General features: G+C 44.2%; 1 protein-coding gene across 1 annotated transcript in view; it reads left to right on the top strand.

Moving 5' to 3' along the window:
* Positions 1-20,628, top strand: part of LOC144692608 (zinc finger protein GLIS1-like) — a 470,450-nt gene that overhangs the window by 431,595 nt on the left and 18,227 nt on the right. The window contains exons 9-10 of the mRNA XM_078561640.1: positions 14,011-14,189; positions 18,491-18,661. Of these exons, the coding sequence (XP_078417766.1) occupies positions 14,011-14,189; positions 18,491-18,661 (350 nt within the window). The remainder of the gene's footprint in view (positions 1-14,010; positions 14,190-18,490; positions 18,662-20,628) is intronic.

The raw sequence follows: 20,628 nt of genomic DNA, 5'->3' as shown, positions 1-20,628 counted from the left end.
CTCTCTCTAAAATCTTTATTGCATTTCTGTTTTGTCATGAAATATAAACACCATTCTGGCAAGTCAATATTAAAGTGCAGTTGCACAGAAGGTGTAGCTTCGTTAGTTTACATTTAATCTCTGGTTTGTCCATTAAGCTGTGCTTCCTAGAAGTTGTCTGTTGCTTCTCCAGTACAAAAGGCCTGGCAGGCCTGCTTTCTGCAAATCAAAAGAGACGGGATATTCCTTCTCTGAGCTTAATCAGGAGTGTTATCATCTTTCCTTCTGGAGTATTTTAATATGTACAGAAGGGATTATGGACTATGTTTTAAGTATAACTATTTGTAAAAGCTAATCACACAGGAACCAGAGCTAAAAAATAGTGGGGATTAAATTGGACAGCCCCTGAAAACAGGTGGGGTTTCCCCACACCCATTCAGTATAATGCAGGCAGCATGCCAACTTTGTGCAGCCTGCACATTATAATGATTTCTGTGCGCAGCCAGTGCTAACCAGGCTGTTCATTGGCTGCACACATCAGCAAAGGACCCAATATCATTACTTCCTATCAGTAGTTAGAGCTAACCTGCACTGCTTAAAGCTAGCCTCCCTGATTTATCCCTTGTTATTGTTAATTTAGTTAATTGTTTTGGCTTTAAAAGAAGTTAAAGCTAGCCTCCACTTCTTAAAGGGAAGGTACATTGTAGCTGCTGAAGGTGCCGAGATCATTGGGAATAGTGTGCTACACAACAAACAACAATGGTTGACCATGGGTGAGAGCATGCACCAAGATTTCTGGAGGTCTAATAGAGGAGGTGGAAAGGAGGAGCGATGTCCTGTATCCACAGGAGGAGCAGGAGGCTCCAAAGAGAAGGCAGTGGGAATATTTAGTCATGGAAGTTACTGGCAGGTGTTTAGCTCCAAGGACAGTGGGGAGATAGTGCTGGCTATTATGAAGAAGACTGTTGCTGAGGCCATGGCCAGCAGTGGGTCTTAATCCATTGGAGATGATGATATCCTCGTTCCTAGTCCTCTTCCTCACATGCCACATTCACACATTCTGCAATCTCTTCTGATTTACAAACTGCAGATAATGTAAATGTTCATCCATTATTCTCTGCCCCATCTCACCGCACCATGGCCCTACTTTCATGCCGCCTTCCTTTCGGATACACAAGAGCTGCAACCTGTCCAGGCAATGGAGGAAGACCAAGAAAACAGTGATGAGGGCACAAAGTCATTTTATTTCACGCTTACAGCCACCATCTTGGATAATGGCACTAGGATAGCAAAGAGGCAGAATCTGCATTTAATGAGACATCGGGAACAAGTGCTCTGTAGCCAGGGCAAAGGGAATGGATAGCGCAGGCGCCAGCTCGCCTGAGGGTGAGATTTGCTTGCGGGTTCTGGTGCAGCGGACTCAGATGAGGACTTTGATGGGCCAGACTATAGAAAAAAGCTGATGGATGTACACAATGAAATGCTCAGCGTATTGTGAAGCATTCGATGTCAAAAGTGATGTGGTGCTGCCTGAAAAGCCTGGTGCTAAGACCCTGAGTGTTGCGCAAAGAAAGGTAGGCAAACAAACCTCAAGTCCTGAGCGAAGCACAGCTCGCCAGGTGCATGTTGCTTGTGTACAGTTGTGAAACACGTCTGCGTGCAATCACGCTGATGTGCCGGATGATCCAGCATAGGGGGATGATTCCAGCAAGAAGGGCTTATAATTAAACGCTAATGTATTAAAATGACGTTCAGAACATTGGACGGCAGGAAAGGCGGCCTGCTGTTGAGGGTTGGAGTGGACAATCGCAAACTGATTTAACGATGGCATGAAACCAATTTTTGGCCTTCTCGCCATATTGTTCCCCCCTCCCCTGCTCGCCATGATGCCTGACACTAACAGGGTTGGAAAAAAATTCCGGTTATAGTGAGGACTCTCTCACCCCCGCCAATCTCAGGAGGTCATTCAGCCTCTTCCCACATTTCTTCCAGTTTTGAGGCACGACCCCCACGCTGCTGACCTCAGCAGCCACCTCCTCCCAGGCTGGCCGGCTTACAGAGGGAGGTCTCCTCTTCTTGGCAGCTGGCATAAGGACCTCACGCCTGATGGACACAACCTGAAGGAGGGCATAGTGGGCTTCATCATCAAAAAGTGGAGCATGTTCTGGAACTTCTTTCCGGTCTCACCTCTCAAGACCTTGTCTTGGCCATCTATGGAGGAAGACATCTAGAACTAAGCAGCTGCTCAATTTTCAGAACTTAACTTCATGTGCATGAACAGATTTAATGTCATTTGTGTTCACTGGCAACAACACTTAACCCAAAGCCCCTGCAGAATTTAACATTTTTCATTAACACTTTTCGAAAATAATAATACTTACCTGAAAGAAAGCCTGATAACCTTTCAGGAAACAAACACTTCCTTTGGCTTTAAACTTAACAAAATCGTACGGTCACCTGACACTGCTGGTACAAAATTGCTCGGCTGGTCTCTGAGGCGGGACTTCCTCCTGAGTGAGGGGTGGAAGTCCCATCTCCAGTCAATTAATGCTCCTTGGAGCATTAAATGGCTGCGGGGCAAACAGCATCGGTGGGGATGTGTTTGCTGCTGACTCTTTGGTTGGTGGAAAGGGAATCCCCGTCATCATAAAAATCCTGGCCCAGCTAGTTTTCGGCAGGATTATTGCTCTGGTGTTCTAACAGAGATGTAGAGATATCTTTCAATTAACATATGGCACAAATATATATCATAGACAAGGAAAGGATCCAACAACAGTGTGACTGCCTGAACTTGGTATACTAAGAATTTGTCTGAGACTGAAGCTAAAGCATAGGTGAGAAATTGGGTCATTGGCACCTATTTCTTGGACACCATGAGAGCACTTAGAGCTCCAAAATGATGTCCAGGGCGTGTGTGCACAGCTGTGCGGTGAGTCATGGCAGTGCCATATTGGCACAGGCAGTGGTGTGTGCACATTGAACATCTGCCAGAAATATTCAAACAAGGAAGATCATGATGTCAATAAACATTCAATTCTAACTTGATGCCAGCGCTGCATTTTAAACCTCCATGCTCCAGCTACCCTCCTCTCTTAACCTCATCTAGCATACCCTCCTCTCTTAACCTCATCTAGCTGAACACGGATTCAGCAACAACAAGGAGCTCACAGCAGCACAATTTAAAGGGATCATCAGCTTTTTAAAAATTATTCATTCATGGGATGTGGGCGTTGCTGGCTAGGCCAGCATTTATTGCCCATCCCTAATTGTCCTTGTTCAGAAGGCATTTAAGAGTTACATGTAGGCCAGACCAGGTAAGGGTGGCAGATTTCCTTCCCTAAAGGGCATCAGGGCATTAGTGAACCAGATGGGTTTTTATGACAATCAGCAATGGTCATCATCAGATTTTCACTGAATTCAAATTTCACCATCCCAGGCCCCCAGAGCATTATTATAATACTAATCCTGTGACAATACCACTATGCCACCACCTTCCCCTAGCTTACAGGATTAGTTACTGGTTATAGAGTCATGGAGGGTCTACAGCACAGAAAAAGGCCCTTCGGCCCATCGAGTCTGCGCCAGTCAAACAAATACCTAACTATTCTAATCCCATTTTCCAGCATTAGGCCCATTGCCTTGTATGCCATGGCATTGCAAGTGCACATCCAAATACTTCTTAAATGTTATGAGGGTTTCTGCCTCTACCATCCTTTCAGGCAATGAGTTCCAGATTCCTACCACCCTCTGGGTGAAAACATTCTTCCTCACATCCCCTCTAAACCTCTTGCCCTTTACCTTAAATCTATGCCCCCTGGTTATTGATCCCTCCACCAAGGGGAAAAGTTCCTTCCTGTCTACCCTATCTATGCCCCTCATAATTTTATACACCTCAATCATGTCCCCCCTCAATCTCCTCTGCTCCAGGGAAAATAACCCCAGTCTATCCAATCTCTCTTCATAACTAAAACTCTCCAGCCCAGGCAACATCCTGGTAAATCTCCTCTGCACTCTCTCTAGTACAATCACATCCTATAATGCGGATTCCGGAACTGCACGCAACACTCTAGCTGTGGCCTGACCAGCGTTTTATACAGTTCCAGTATAATCTCCCTGCTCTTATATTCTATGCCTCGGCTAATAAAAGCAAGTATCCCATATGCCTTCTTAACCACCTCACCTACCTGTCCCGCTGCCTTAAGGGACTACTGGACATGCACGCCAAGGTCCTTCTGATCCTTGGTACTTCCCAGGGTCCTACCATTCATCATGTATTCCCGTGCCTTGTTTGTCCTGCCCAAGTGCATCACCTCACACTTATCCTGATTAAATTCCATTTGCCATTGATCAGCTCATCTGACCAGCTTATCTATATCCTCCTGTAATCTAAGGCTATCCTCCTCACTCTTTACCACCTCATCAATTTTTGTGTCATCCGCGAACTTACTGATCAACCCTCCTACATTCAAGTCTAAAACGTTTATATATACCACAAACAGCAAGGGATCCAACACCGATCCCTGTGGAACCCCACTGGACACAAGCATCCAGTCACAAAAACACCCCTCAACTAGCACCCTCTGTTTCCTGCCACTGAGCCAATTCTGGATCCAATTTGCCAAATTGCCTTGGATCCCATGGGTTCTTACCTTCATTATCAGTCTCCCATGAGGGACTTTATCAAAAGCCTTGCTGAAGTCCAAGTAGACTAGGTCAAATGCATTGCCCTCATCTACACATCCGGTCACCTCTTCGAAAAATTCAATCAAATTGGTCAGACATGACCTCCCCTTAACAAAACCATGCTGACATTCCTTGATTAATCCCTGCCTCTCCAAGTGTAGATTAATTCCGTCTCTCAGAATTGCTTCCAATAGTTTCCCCACCACTGAGGCCTGAAGTTCCTTGGTTTATCCCTTCCTCCCTTTTTGAATAATGGTACCACATTGGCTGTCCTCTGGTCCTCTGGCACCTTGCCTGCGGCCAGAGAGGTATTGAAAATTATTTCCAGCTATCTCCTCTCTTGCCTCACTCAACAGCCTGGGATACATTTCATCTGGGCCTGGAGATTTATCTACTTTTAAGCCTGCCAGTCCACTTAGAACCACCTCCTTTTCTCTGCTAATTTCTTAAATTATATCACAGTCCTTCTGCCTGATTTCCATACCCACATCGTCCCTCTCACTTGTGAACACCGACACAAAGTATTCGTTTAGAACCCTACCTACGTCTTTCGGCTCCACACACAAATTACCACTATGGTCCTTAATGGGCCCTATGCTTTCCCTAGTTATCCTCTTACTCTTAATGTACTTGTAAAATAACTTTGGATTTTCCTTTATTTTACCTGCCAATGTTTTTTCATGCCCCCCTTTTTGCTCTCCTAATTTCTCCCCTATGCATTCTATACTCCTCCAGGGCTTCCGCTGTTTTGAGCCCTCGGTATTTGCCATAAGCCTCCCTTTTTCTCTTTATCCAATTCTGTATTTCCCTCGACATTCAAGGTTCCCTGGATTTGTTGGTCCCACCCTTTGTCTTTACTGGAATATGTTGGCCCTGTACTCTCCCTATTTCCTTCTTGAATGAGTCCCACTGCTCTGACGCAGATTTATCTAAAAGTAGCTGCTCCCAGTCCACTCTGGTTAAATCATATCTGATCTTATTAAAATCGGCCTTCCCCCAATTTAGAACTCTGATTTCTGGCCCATCCTTGTCCTTTTCCATAACAACCTTGAATCTAACAGAGTTATGATCACTATCTACAAAGTGCTCCCCCACTGATACCTCAACCACTTGCCCGGCTTCTTTCCCCAAAATTAAGTCCAGGACCGCCCCCTCTCTTGTAGGACCTTCTACGTACTGGCTTAAAAAGCTCTCCTGGATGCATTTTAAGAATTCCGCTCCCTCTAAACCTATCACACTATGACTAACCCAGTTAATGTTGGGAAAGTTGAAATCCCCCAATATTACTACCGTATTATTTTTACAATTCTCTGAAATATGCCTACATATCTGCTCTTCTATTTCTCTGTGACCGTTTGGGGGCCTATAGTACACTCCCAGCAATGTGATTGCTCCGTTTTTGTTTTTCAGTTCTACCCATATGGCTTCATTTGAGGAGCCTTCTAAGATGTCATCCCTCCTTACTATTGTAATTGATTCCTTGATCAATATTGTGATACCCACTCTTTTACCTCCTTCCCTGTCTCGCCTGAAGACCCTATATCCTGGAATATTGAGCTGCCAATCCTGCCCCTCTCTCAACCATGTCTCTGTGACAGCAATGACATCATACTTCCATGTATTAATTTGTGCCGTCAACTCATCTGCCTTATTCGTCAGAATCCTTGCATTAAAATAAGTACTATCCCACCTTGCCAAACTCCCTTGTGCCTTAACTGGCCTATAATTTCTATGCCTTCCAGACTCACTTGCTCTCTCTTCTAATTTTGGCTGTGCATCTCCCCCTGCTGAACCTCCTCTCAGGATCCCATCACCCTGCCAAGTTAGTTTAAACCCTCCCCAACAACACTAGCAAACCTCCCTGCAAGGATGTTGGTCCCATTCCGGTTCAGGTGCAACCCGTCCACCTTGTACAGGTCCCACCGCCCCCAGAAACGGTCCCAATGTCCCAGAAATCTAAAGCCCCTCCTTTCTGCACCTTTTTTTCAGCCACGCATTCATCTGGACTAACCTCCTATTTCTATACTCACTAGAACGTGGCACCGGAAGTAATCCAGAGATTACTACCTTTGAGGTCCTGTTTATTAATCTGTTTCTTAGCTCCCTAAATTCTGCTTGCAGGACCTCATCCCTCTTTCTACCAATGTCGTTGGTACCAATATGTACCACGATCTCTGTCTGTTTGCCCTCCCCCTTCAGAATGCCCTGCAGCTGTTCAATGACATCCTTGACCCTGGCACCAGGGAGGCAACATACCATCCTGGAGTCACGTCTACGGCCACAGAAATGCCTGTCTGTTCCCCTTACTATCGAGTCTCCTACCACTATTGCTCTTCCCCTCTTTTTCCTCCCCCCCATGCAGCTGAGCCACTCACAATGCCATGAGCATGGCTGCACTCCCCAGAAGAACCGTCATTCTCACTGTTTTCCAACACACAAAAACGATTCTTGAGTGAGATGCACCCAGGGGATTTCCTGACTACCTGCCTGATACCTTTCTTCTGACTGATGGTCACCCATTCCCTTTCTGTCTGCACTTCCGTAAGTTGTGGGGTGACCATGTCTAAAAACGTGCTATCCACGAAACACTCAGCTTCGCGGATGCACCTCAGGTCTCCAGCTGCCGCTCAAGCTCCGAAACTCGGAGCTCAAGTAGCTGCAGCTGGTGGCACTTCCTGCACATGTGGTCAGTTAGAGCCCAAGGAACATCTAGAAGTTCCCACGTGTTGCAGGCGGTACATAACACGGGACTGAGCTGCCCTGCCATGCCTCTAGTTGAAGAAAAATCCCCTTTCTTTAAGTTAAATACAGTAAAAAAAGGTTAAATTATTTATGTACTTTAAATAAAAACTAGAACCCTTACTATTCCTTAGCTTAATCTATCTTAAACTGGAGAAAAACACTTACCCATCACTCACCAATCAGCTCTCACCTTTGTGCTGACGTCACCTTTTGAAGTGACTGCTTCACTGCGATGCTGACTGCAGGACACTCTTCCCAGACTGCTTCACCACGATGCTGACTGCAGGACACTCTTCCCAGACTGCTTCACTGCGATGCTGACTGCAGGACATTCTTCCCAGACGGGTTGATTTCTCCTGTCTGTTGCTGTGACTCTACAACTGTTTAGTACTTTCTGTTGTTGTTCCAAGTTGCAACAGGGAGTGTTATGACAGGTGCTGAGGGACATTTTGCTGACATCAAGGTTGCTGCATGAACTAGTAACTCCCAGACATGAGTGCGCTAATAGGCTTTCCCCTTGGAATACAGCATGGCTTGGAAAATGAACAAAGGGCAGGCAGAGTTGGAAAAGAAATGGAAGAGGGAGGAGGGAGAGAAGGGCACTTGGCAGGAGGCCATGACCTTCCAGTTTATCCAAAGAGAAATTCTCCTACCTGAAACTCAATGAGAAACAATGCGTGAGACCTCTGCGCTTCAGCAAGGATATCCTTACTGAAATTTGCCACCTGCTGCAGCCACAACTACAACCTCAGAGCAGTATAAGGGATGCATTGCCAGTAGCTGTGAAGGTAACGGTAGCAGTGAACTTTTATGCATCTAGCTCTTGCGAGCTGGAGGTATCTGCAACATCCCACAGTTTACCATCTACTGTTGCTTAAAGCATGCCATTGAGGATCTCCATTTATTGAGAGCCAACGACTTTTCATTTTCTCTTGTCTTTGATAGCAGACAGAGTGAGCATATGACTTTGTTAGGATTACAGGCTGGGTGCAGGGTGTCATTGACTGCACACACATCACCTTGTGGACACCACTTGCCAACTCTGCCCTACACCAGAACCATTCCTTCACTGTCAGCTGACCATAGGCAGTGAATTATGCAAATGCATGGTATCCTTGCAGCAGTCATAATACCTTCATTCTGCGCAGTCTGCTGTGCCAGCTGCATTTGAGCCACCATGACAAAGGGTGGCTACTAGGTGACAAGGCTATCCGCTGATGACATGTTTGATAACTCTGATGAGCAGCGTGCATACAACGAAAGCCATGCTGTCACATGAAATGTTTAGAGCAGACCACAGGTGTGCTGAAACAATGGCCCAGATCTTCTGGTCAGCAGCGATGCCACAGCAGTCGCCAGTGACTGCAATTAAAAGTGCACCCTTACCTTTTTTGCGCTATTGCACTCGGGGCTTCCTGTCCCAGAGTGAGGAGTGAGGCATCATTGCAGGGATCCATGAGCAGGACTGGTGAAGAGAAGGAGCAGCAAGGATCCCCGCCATTCTCTGCATGTCACCAGTCCAAGCAACTTCCCTTCAGGTCAGCATGCTTGCAGTGTTATGGTGAGTTTTTTAAAAACCATTTTAAGGTTTTTTAAAAAACTATTTCTAATTTCCAAACACATTTAATTACTGTTAAGAGTTTGCTAGGCAGTGGCAGGGCTGAAGGGTGGAGTGGGGTAAAGTGTGGGCGTGTGGGATGAGCATTGGCAGGAGGGGGTTGAGGGGTGCCGAGATTGTCGGAGGAGCGGGGAGATGAACATTGTCAGGAGGGGGGGTGTGCGGGGTGGGGGGGGGCGTTGAGCTGTGTCTGGGGCGGTTGGTAAGCAGTGTCAGGAGGGGGGGTGTGCGGGGGGCGGGGGCGTTGAGCTGTGTCTGGGGCGGTTAGTAAGCAGTGTCAGGAGGGGGGGTGTGCGGGGGGCGGGGGCGTTGAGCTGTGTCTGGGGCGGTTGGTAAGCAGTGTCAGGTGTGGGGGGGGTGGGGTGGTGAGCATTGCCAGGAGGTATTTTTTTTAAACACCTTGCCGATACAGCTCCTGCTGTTAATCACTATCAACCCAGGTCCTATACCTGTGATTAACAGCGGGTGAATAGTAATTTTCTGTGCAAGTACAGCGCATCAAGCCCAAGTCTCTGACATTATCAGTGTCAGAATCATTCTTGGAGTGGCCCGGGCGGCGTAATTCTGCTCATCGGAAGATTAACCTTTACAGGTAAATACCACGCACGTACGTGCTTGGAACTTCCTCCGGGACCTGATATAGAACTACCAGCAGAAGGTCTGGGCCAATACTTCGCTGGCTGGACAACCCTGTAGGGGCCCTGCAGTACTCAGCAGATCAGGTGTTGAGATCCGTGGTGGTCTGCTGCGAGCTGCAAAACCTCGCCATCACGAAAAAACTGCCCTTACCGCCAGCTATATGGTGGGCAGCTGAGCAGCAAGAGCACGAGGAGCAGGAAGAGGAAGATGATGAAAATTAGACAGCCCTTTTCTGTCTGGGCTGTCCATAAAGAACTCATCCAAGTGCTATAGCAGTAACTGCAACTCCAATTCACCTTTCACCAACAGTCCCACACCTTATGTTTCACCAGTTATTGATCTTCACAGTGTCTGCCTGGTCACAATGCAAAAATAAAAGCCACTGCAAAGTAAATATTCCAAACCAAATGTATAAAAAGTAAATCATGCCATATTGCATACAGAATTCAACTAATCTCCTTTGTGTGTTTCCTTGGTGCCTGTCTTCTGTGTGCCTTTGCCAGTTCTAGTGTCTTGTGGAGTACTACCTCAGAGGCTATAGCATGGCTGGTAGAAAGGAACTGACTTTAGTGGGAATATGGGTTCACATTACCCATGTACTTTTTTGTTGGTAGGATCAGCACGTGTTGAGAGTAACAGCTTTCAGTTTGGCTGAATAGCGATGCCTTGTGAAGCAGGCTTAGTTGAAGGAAGATCATTGATCCATGTCTTGAGGGTCTGGGAGATGTTGTTTGGTCACTCTTTATAGTAATAAAGTCATTGAAGAGCTGAGGAGGACCATATAACCATTGTAACAGAATTACCGAGAGTGATTAAGGACGGAAGTGTTGTTTCCAGGTTCCATGTTATTATCAATGGCACTTTGTGTGTCTTTTGATGTTTGGTGGTTTAATATTAGTATGCATGGAATATAGAGATCAAACGTATAAATATTATAAATATTTTGGGTAAAGCACTGTATGCTGTAATCATGATGGAATTGTGCAGTGTGGTGTAGATGAGTTCTTATAATGAATTGTGAACTCAATAATAAAGAATTGTGTAATCATATTGGAATTGTGTTGGATGATTTGATGAGTATTCATGTTTGATTGTGTAACATGAGCTCATTAAAGATCTGATTCTGTCGTTGTTACAATTGATGTTTGTGTGCTCTGATACTGAAAAGAACTAAATGAAATAGAACAGAAAAGCAGTCCCAATAATTTTTAGTGGAGGCCTTTATGATGGCCTTGAAGAATGACTTTAAGGAGCTTGAAGAAGGCCCATCTACAGACTGCACCATCTGGACATAGGCAGATGCAGCCTAGGCTACCTGGCTGATGTGACAAATGGCAGTTGTGGAGGACTAATGCTATCTTCCTCAGAGAGGCCAGCAGGTTTGTGCTCCATGAAGCCATAACTAGTCCCTAAAGGCTTGTTTCCAGGCATTAATTTTCATGGCTATCTCCTACCTTTTGACCACGTGTCAGGATGGTCTCCTCATTCCACCTTCCCCTAGTAGGAACAGGACATCTCTCTTCCTTTCCACCAAGATCTCCAGTGTGGCAAGAGGGAACTTTGGAGCCCATTCTTTCACATGTTGTGCCATTCCTCACTCTTTCCCAGGCCAGATTCTCTTCAATTGTAACTCTCAGCATCTGCTTGAGCCACAGTGCACCTCCCCTTTAAGAGATGCTGGCTATCTTTAAGTGGTGCTAAACACCCACTATGTTAGCCTCCTTCTGATGCGCCCAGCCAATGAACAGCACAGTTGGTGTTGGCTGGGTGCAGAGATGATTCAAATGACAGACACACAAAGTTGGCATGCTGCCTGCAATTCAGTCAACAGGCACTGGTTAATTACACATTACGATCCCTGCCACTGTTTTCGGGGACTATCCAATTTGGCCCCCGTGTCAGTTTGTCCATAAACTAAGTATCCAAGCACACTTACAGCACATGGGCTCTAGTATAACAGTTGGACTCGACATAATGATCCAGAGTTTGTTGGGAAATTTAATGCGTATGATGATATGAGTACGTCAATAGCCTAATAATTTTTGGTGGGGAAGATACCCCATGAGTTAAGACTTGAAACAAATTGTGAAAGCGAAATTTCACTATCAATCTCCTGTGAGTTTCAAGAAATTGCTGCATTTGTGCAGTAAATGTGAATTACTTTTGCTGCAGAAAATTAGTACTTAACAATGTATGGACCCAAAATAATGAGAATTGCGTTTTTGAAATACCAGTCAACCTCTCTGACCCGTAGAGGAAATAATGTAAACTGCAGGTTTATTCTTGGAAGTGGTAAATTACTTTTGGAGATTTTAATGATGTTTTAAATTTGTTCTTTTTCTGTTTCTTTTCTCTATCTCTCTTAATCCAATGTTCCTCTTTCTATATTTACTTTTACTTTAATTTACCCTGTTTTCTTCTCTGTCATCTTCTCTGTTTCTTTCTATAAATCCTATTGCAGATAGCCACTTGGTCCTGTTGTTCATAAAGGTCGCAGGTGCCCCATTGAAGGTGCTCGAAGAACGTTACAGCTCATATTTCCAGCAATTTGCAATACAGGAATTTTTTGAGCTAAGGGGTGAGGAAAAAATCTAACCAGTGGAGCATACTGCAGATGCCCTGCTCCAGCAAATTTTGAGCCATTATGGTCAATAGCGATAAACTTAGTTACCGTGCAAGTTCAAATTTTGTACCCTCCCTCAGATTGGGTTTCTGGACCCACGCTACTAATCTGGTTGAATATGTGAATGGGTGAGATAGATTAAAAACATCAAACATTCTGTTTTCTCTGAAGGTTGAAACATCACTGCAAAACTTTAGAGGACAGATTTTCCTACACTTCTCTTTCCCAGTGACAGGAGCTGTGCATCCCAAGTCCACTGCCAGGACCATTCAGGTCATTAACATGGCCTGGGTTACCCTCAGGAAAGGCCCACACCCTAGTAAGGCCTAATGCTGGTGGAAGGCACAAGAAAATGAAGCATAGTTGAATGTTGGACCTTGGCGATTGACACCTTTTGTTTTCCAATTTTCATCTACTGTCTCCTTGTGCATCTGGAAACTGTACAAGAAAATATTTTTTGAAGAGATCTTTTACTCACCTCTAGCCTGCCACCTATCTCTATCATTGCTTTTTTAAAAAATTGTATGACAGGAATTTATGACAAGACTCCAGAAAATTAAGGTTTCAACAAAAAAGCAAAAAAATGTAGAGAGGAATAAAAGTATCCAAATCTTTTTAAAAATTCATGTATGGGGTATGGGCATCGCTGGCTAGGACAGCATTTATTTCCCATCTCTAATCGCCCTTGAGAAGGTGGTGGTAAGCTGCCTTCTTGAACCGCTTCAGTCCGTGTGGTGTGGGCACACCCATAGTGCTGTTAGGGAGGGAATCCCAGGATTTTGAACCAGCGACAGTGAAGGAACGGTGATATATTTCCAAGTCAGGATGGTGAGTGGCTTGGAGGGGAACTTCCAGGTGGTGGTGTTCTCATGTGTCTGCTGCCCTTGTCCTTCTACATGGTAGCAGTCATAGATTTGGAAGGTGCTGTCTAAGGAGCCTTGGCGAGTTCCTGCAGTGCATCTTGCAGATGGTACACAATGCTGCCAGTGTGTGTTGGTGGTGGAGGGAGTGAGTGTGTGTGGATGGGGTGCCAATCAAGCAGGCTGCTTTGTCCTGGGTAGCGTCAAGCTTCTTGAGTGGTTGGAGCTGCACTCATCTGGGCAAGTGGGGAGTATTCCATCACATTCCTGACTTGTGTCTTTGTAGATGGTGAACAAGCTTTGAGGAGTCAGGAGGTGAATTACTTGCTGCAGGATTCCAAGCCTCTGACCTACTCTTGTAGCCACAGTATTTATATGGCTAGTCCAGTTCAACTCCTGGTCAATGGTAACCCCCAGGATGTTGAAAGTGGGGGATTCTGCGATGGTAAAGCCATTGTATGTGCTATTAGAGAAGTGCTCACTGGTGAAAACATTTAACAAAATAACATTCTTGCTTTAAGAAATACTCCAAAGCAGACAATGCCTGTTACTCCTATCATGCATTAATCTATAGGGGCAATATGTGTGTGTGTGAAGCACAGCCTTAAGAAGTGGTGAAATTGAATCTAGGACCTTATTTCCTTAACTATTTCATTTAAATGAAGTACAGCATGTCTGTCGCAGTTTTTTTCAGCTCCCTCTAAAATCAAACATTGGAAAATTACCTGCGCCCACTAACTGTGAGGCTCCATATCACCAGTGGAGCCTTAGGAAACTGGATCATATTACTTGCATATTTAGAAACAAAATCAATGGAACGAGTGCTCTTGTAAGGCTACATTGCTAAAATGCTTGTTTCCTTGCAGGCCCGGATCAGTGGTTCTTCCTTTTTCTTCTCTGGTCAGTCCAAGGAAAGTGTTAGCTCCAGCACTGCTGCAGAGGCATGGTCCTCACTCACCTCAGCCATCTAACAACCAACTCAGCGGAGGGCACCACAAGTCCTACCCAGTCTTCCAAAGTCAGCTGATGCAACCCCTCCAAGCAGGTACTTTGAAATATTTTTTGGGAGATCACATGGGAAATACAAAGCCCAGAACATAAGATGCAAGCATCGATAGTTACATTTTAAATTTTGGTGCTATAAGAAGTAAATGCAACTTTAGTAAGCTAAATCAGAATTATCTTGTATAGCAAACCTTTTGAATGATTTATTATTGTTGGCAGAAATTTGATGTTAACAAATATAAAAATTTAACATAATTTTGGCATTAATAAAATTCTCTGGGATTCTGTGATGGTCGAGGTGGGAACAGTATGGTTTCGTGCGGTGTTAAGTCATAAAGGCGAAGAATTTTCCAAATTGATTCCAGCCAGTTTGGCAGTGGGAGTGCCGCAAGTGGTCTCAGCCACTTCACGATGGAAGAGAAAAAGCAATCAGAGATCCCATTCATAATCAATGTGTATTGTGTGGGGGATTTTACGTTAGGGTAGGATAACGTTGCTGTGAAGCTGCCCTCAATCAAATAGCCTGTTGATGCTATCTACATAGTCACACATCAACAGTGATTAAGTGAGGTACGAGTGAGTGGTCAGTGCCTGCAAACTGTACCACAGCATGAGTCAGTATCTGGAGAGGAGACAGAAAACTGGGATGTGCGGAAAAGCAGAGAAAACACTGGCCACATATGCTAACAAGCCAATAAATCAGACACAGAAATGGAGTTACCACAGTTGGTTTTGGTATTTCCAGGAATGGGAGAGGGAAAAGTTTGCCAGGTGCCTGATTTTGATCATGGAGCAGTCGTCCCAGTTTGAAACTGCATGTTACAGACATAAGGTGACAGAGGATTGGGCTTCTCCAGAAGGCGAATAATATCTTGATACTTATCTAGGGTCATACTTGAAGAGTGGCCATTACCTGGACAAGTTATCAACGGGCTGCTTGCGTCTGTTAAAGCCCAGCTGGAATCAGAGAATCTTCAAAACAAAATAATGTTTTCAGACTTTACTGGGTGCTTTACATCATCTTCTAGTTGTTTAATTGTATCAATTTAAATCCCTCTTCCGGGTCACATACTTTGAAGTATATAACATGAGATTCCCCCACAGTAAACTCAAATCACAATGGGTAAAAGAATGGAGAATAACTTTCAGTTCCCATTCTTATTGTTAAAAGTTCAGATTAGTTAACTGTCTCTGTCAGATGAATGAATATTAAAATGAATGTTCATAAACCACCAATGGAAGTGACTTGCCCATTACCCAGCAGGGACCCAATAGTCAGAAGCGGTCTCTCAGACAATATAAAAGGTATTATTGGACAGGACTTATTGATGTTTGGGAGAGAGAGAAAGAAAGAAAGGCTGCGTCTCTATGTTCACTTTTTGTTCAGTTTAATTACTGATGGTATTTCCTTGTATGTCATTAAAACATGGTTTTATCATTCAAGATTCAAATGTTGTTTGTTGAAACATTGAAAGAATTTTTAACTAATCCACCAGTAATTACCCACCAGTGGTCTCGCGAATAGGACTACTCACGTGTAAAGAATTAATTTGAAAGTAAAGTCCAATAGCATGGAAAAGATTAAATTATGGCACAAAAACTATGCAGGCATGTGGGATGATAATCTTAAATTACAAGTGACTATTCAAAGTTGCATTATCTAGCTATCAGTAATATGCAACAAATGATTGTGGTCACAACTGTTAGTGCATACTGGATGTTTATGTGGTCTGTGTTGTATGAGTTTCTGTGTATGCTGTTCCCTTATATCCCTTATGCAAGCATTTTATCAAATATAAGAGCGTACTTAATTCACACAAAATGCACTATTCATGAACATGTTCTTTGTGTGGTCTCATATTTATGTACATATTTCCATTTCCACCTCAGAGATGATGACTTTTTCTGAGGTATGGTTCCATGATTGATGACAACCCTAAGGTATCTCATTTGAGTGGTCATTCTTCAGGTGTGGCCCCAGATAGCAATTGTAAGTGGTCAGCACTTAACAGCAAGGCCTGATCATATCTTCATCTGAGGTTTCAGACGGGATTGCTAGATAACATTAAACAACAACTTACATTTATACAGCACCTTTAATAAGAACATAAGAACTAGGAGCAGGAGTAGGCAATTCAGCCCCTCGAACCTGCCCCGCCATTCAACACGATCATGGCTGACCTCATTTCGGCCTCAACTCCAATTTCCTGCCCTCTCCCCGTTAGCAACCCATTACTAATTAAAAATCTGCCTATCTCCTCCTTAAATTTATTCAGCGTCCCAGCATCCACTGCACTCTGAGGTAGTGAATTCCACAGATTCACAACCCTTTGAGAAAAGTAATTCCTCCTCATCTCTGGTTTAAATCTACCACCCCTTAGCCTAAAACTATGGCCTCTCGTTCTAGAGTGCCCCACAAGGGGAACATCTGCTCCACGTCTACTTTGTCTATCCCCTTTAGTATCCTATATACCTCAATTAGATCTCCTCTCATCCTTCTAAACTCTAGCGAGTATAGGCCTAAACTGCTCAATCTTTCCTCATAAGACAAGCCCCGCATCTCTGGAATCAATCCAGTGAACCTCCTCTGAACTGCCTCCAATGCAACTACATCCTTCCTCAAGTAAGGGGACCAAAACTGTGCACAGTACTCCAGGTGCGGTCTCACCAATTCCTTGTACAATTACAACAACACTTCCCTATTTTTATACTCTATCCCTTTAGCAATAAATGCCAAAATTCCATTTGCCTTCCTTATTACCTGCTGTACCTGCGTACTAGCTTTCAGCGATTCATGTATGAGGACACCCAGATCCCTCTGCACTGAAGCATTCTGAAGTTTCTCTCCATTTAAATAATAAGTCGCCTTTTTATTCTTCCAAACGAAATGGATAACCTCACACTTATCCACGTTAAACTCCATCTGCCAAATTTTGACCCATTCACCTAACCTGTCCATATCCATTTGTAAATTTCTTATTTCTTCATTGCAACTTACTTTCCCACCTATTTTGGTGTCATCTGCAAATTTAGCTATAGTACCTTCTATCCCTGAATCCAAGTCATTAATATGGATTGTAAATAGTTGGGGCCCAAGGACTGAACCCTGTGGCACCCCACTAGTTACAGTTTGCCATCCAGAAAAAGACCCGTTTATCCCAACTCTCTGCTTTCTGTTGGTTAGCCAATCCTCTATCCAAGCATCTACATCTATCCAATGTAGTAAAACATCCCAAGGCACTTCACAGGAATATTGTCAAAAAGAATTAGATATTGAGCCACATAAGGAGATAGTAAGACAGGTGATCAAAATCTTAATCGAAGATATAGGTTTTTATAAACTTCTGTATAAAGGGGAGACGAAGTAGGGAGGGGTTTAAGGAGGGACTTCTAGAGCTGAGGGCCTAGGCGGCCAGGGCCATCAATGCTGGTGGGATGAAAATTAGAGATGCACAAGAGGTCAGAACTTGAGGAGTGCAGGTATCTTGAAGGAGTATAGGGCTGGTAGAGCTTAGAGAGAGAGTAATGGATGAGGCAAGGGCAAAATTGCAATTTAGAACGAGAATTTTAAATTGTGGTATTGGAAGAATCAAGTCTGGCGATTACAAAAGCATGAATGAGGGTTTCAGCAGATGGGTTGAGGCGGGGTGAAGATGGCCAATGGAATGGAGGTGGAAGTAGGCGATCTTAGTGATGGAGAGGATATATGGGGTTGGAAGTTCAACACAAGATCAGATAGAATGCAAAGGTTATGAATGGTTTGGTTCAGCATCAGAGAGTGGCCAGTGAGAAGGATGAGTCTGTGTCTAAGGAACATTTGTGGCAGGGACTGAAAACAATGACCTTCTTAATGTTTCATTGGAAGTATTTTTTGTTCATCTAATATTGGATGTTGGACAAGCAGGGAGATAAATCAGTGGAGGGGTTGAGAGAGGTGATGATGAGGTAGAGCTGGGTGTCGTCAACTTACATATGGAATCCGATGTTTTTTTTTGATAATATCACTGAGAGGCAGCATGTAGATGGGAGATAATAGGAGGCCAAGGTTACATCCATGGGGAACTCCAGAGATAACGGTACACAAGAGGGAAAATAAACCACAGCCACCAAAATCAATTGGCCTGCAGATTTTTCCCTTCTCTAGTCAAGGAATGCTAGTATACTGTCCATATTGCTTCCCATCTGTGTCCCCTTTTTTAATTGTATTAACCTAATTCACTAATGATTTGTCATTTACAGCAAAATAAAAGCTTCAATTTAGATTCCTTATGGACATAAATTGTTACCTGTGAACTAAGCATGCAGTCTGATCGCAGTGCTATAACTGTTCTTTGTTTCCAGGTTACCAAGGAAGCTTTCACACCATGCAGAACACCTTCCAGTATGGTGATTCGTTTAGAACAATGGAGCACTCAGCTATTCACAATTCCCTTTCAGCTGATGATTCTCACTGTCCCAGTCCAGCTCGGCAAAATGGCTACCATTCATTCATTGCACATGCCAGTCTATCAGGTAAGCAGTCAAGGGTAGGGTAAATTCCTGTATTTGTAGCTATTACAATCCCCATAGAGATTGATAACTTTTGAAAAGAAATTTGAATTTCCAGTGGATGGTTGCGAAGATCAAACGACAGGATTTCAAGTTTTGAGACTTTACCGTAACATACAAACTAAAAGCAACATTGACTAAAAACTATTTCAGTCAGTAATTTATGCTCTCAACTCGAGAAAAGATCCACCATTTAATGTTTAAAAAAAACAAAAATCTCCCTCCTCTCTGTCCCTTAAGTAGGCACTCCATTCTCCCAGAACCAGTCCAATGAGATTCTTAGTTCCTGAGGGCATGCTTCCTTTCTTTTCCTTTCTCAGCTGAATAAATTCTAATCCCTGAACTGGCTTTTACATTGAGGGTTACCTTGGAGATTCCTCCTTTGTAGCCAAAGCTGGGAGAATCTTCCACTCTCGTTTAATACCTCATCAATTTGATCACTTCAATCCAAGCACGAGCTCCCACCCGCACTCTTGCATGGTGAACCAAGGAGACTTACTTCCTCTAGCTCTCAGCTTTCTCCTCCCTCTCGGATTCTCCGAGACTGAGACGTTCAGTGCCTTTTTTTAAGAAAACACCCTGCGAGCCTATCTTACAATGGCTTCCTATGGACTCTACCTCTCTCAAAGCCCATCTCCATGGCAACATGAATCACATGGGCCTCGTATCCAGGTAGAAATGCTAATTAGCTATCTTTTTTGACTCCCAACTCCATCCTATCTTGAAATTAAATAGACATTTTTAAGTATAACTGTTTACAAAACCTGACATTCCTAATACCTTTTTGAGACTTGAGATTAAGGCCTGGATTTTCTCTCCCAAGGCACTCCCGAGGCAGGAACACAGAGTTGGGATATTTCCTGGCTCATCACATTCGCCTTGGGAAAAAGTGCCTCAAATAACTTTGTTCCAGATTGGGGGGTTGTGGAAATAGGATGGTGGGTGCATGCAAGAGTCGGGCCCACCACCCCTGTAAACAGTTCGGGGCAGCCATAGGGGATGACTGTTGAGGCTGGCTGGTTAAAAGGCCTACCTTGGTTCTCTGGACTATGTCCCAGTTTTGTTGCTCAATATTAGGCCCTCTAGACCTCACCATGCCCCATGCAAGCCAACTTATACCAACCCATGCCCCTAACCACCCCCCAATAGCCCCTCATAACCTCCATGCCAACCCATGCCCCTCCACACACCCAAATGGCCTCTCACACCACTCATGCCAATCCATGCCCCTTCACCCACCCCAATGGCCCTTCATACCCTCCATGCCAACCTATGTCCCCCACTCATCCCATTGCCCCATATAGCCCCGATGCCAACAGTGCAACTCATGCCAACACCTGGCCCCCCACTCATCCCCATTGCTCCTTATAGTTCTTTTGCCAACATAGTGTCAACTCATGCCAATACATGACACCCCCCCCTCCCCCCAGTGCATCCTTCTTTGCCCTTACACCTCTAATGACAACCCATCCAGTATCCACCATGGGCAGATCTCAGGAGTCATGACATGAAAAAATAGTTCTAAGTATCAATTACAGAGTTCACTATATTAAAAACTCACTTATTGATAAAAGACATTGGGAAATCAACAGTGGTAGGACTGAGAAGGTGAATTACAGGGGTGAATTCAGTGCCAAATCAAGCGCAGAAAGAAACAAAGAGATGGGGTACTTAATCTCACATAAAAACAAACAATTGCATTCATAACCCCACATCAAAGACAGCTAATCCCTTAATAATCTCTTGGAGCTGCCAATCAAACTATGGATCTATAGCACCCCCCCCCCCCCCACAGCCACCGCTGTCATAATGAGAGGTTGTGGAAGCAGTCAAGCAGTAACAATACATAATGATAGCCCTTAGGGTTTATGTAAACAATCAGCTTTTGAAACTGTAAGTACCAATATTTTTCAACCCAAAGATACAGGCAG

Source organism: Cetorhinus maximus, chromosome 17 (assembly GCF_964194155.1).
Source record: "Cetorhinus maximus chromosome 17, sCetMax3.hap1.1, whole genome shotgun sequence".
Taxonomy (NCBI): domain Eukaryota; kingdom Metazoa; phylum Chordata; class Chondrichthyes; order Lamniformes; family Cetorhinidae; genus Cetorhinus; species Cetorhinus maximus.
The sequence above is the reverse complement of the archived record's forward strand: the minus strand, read 5'-3'. Positions and strand labels throughout refer to the sequence as shown.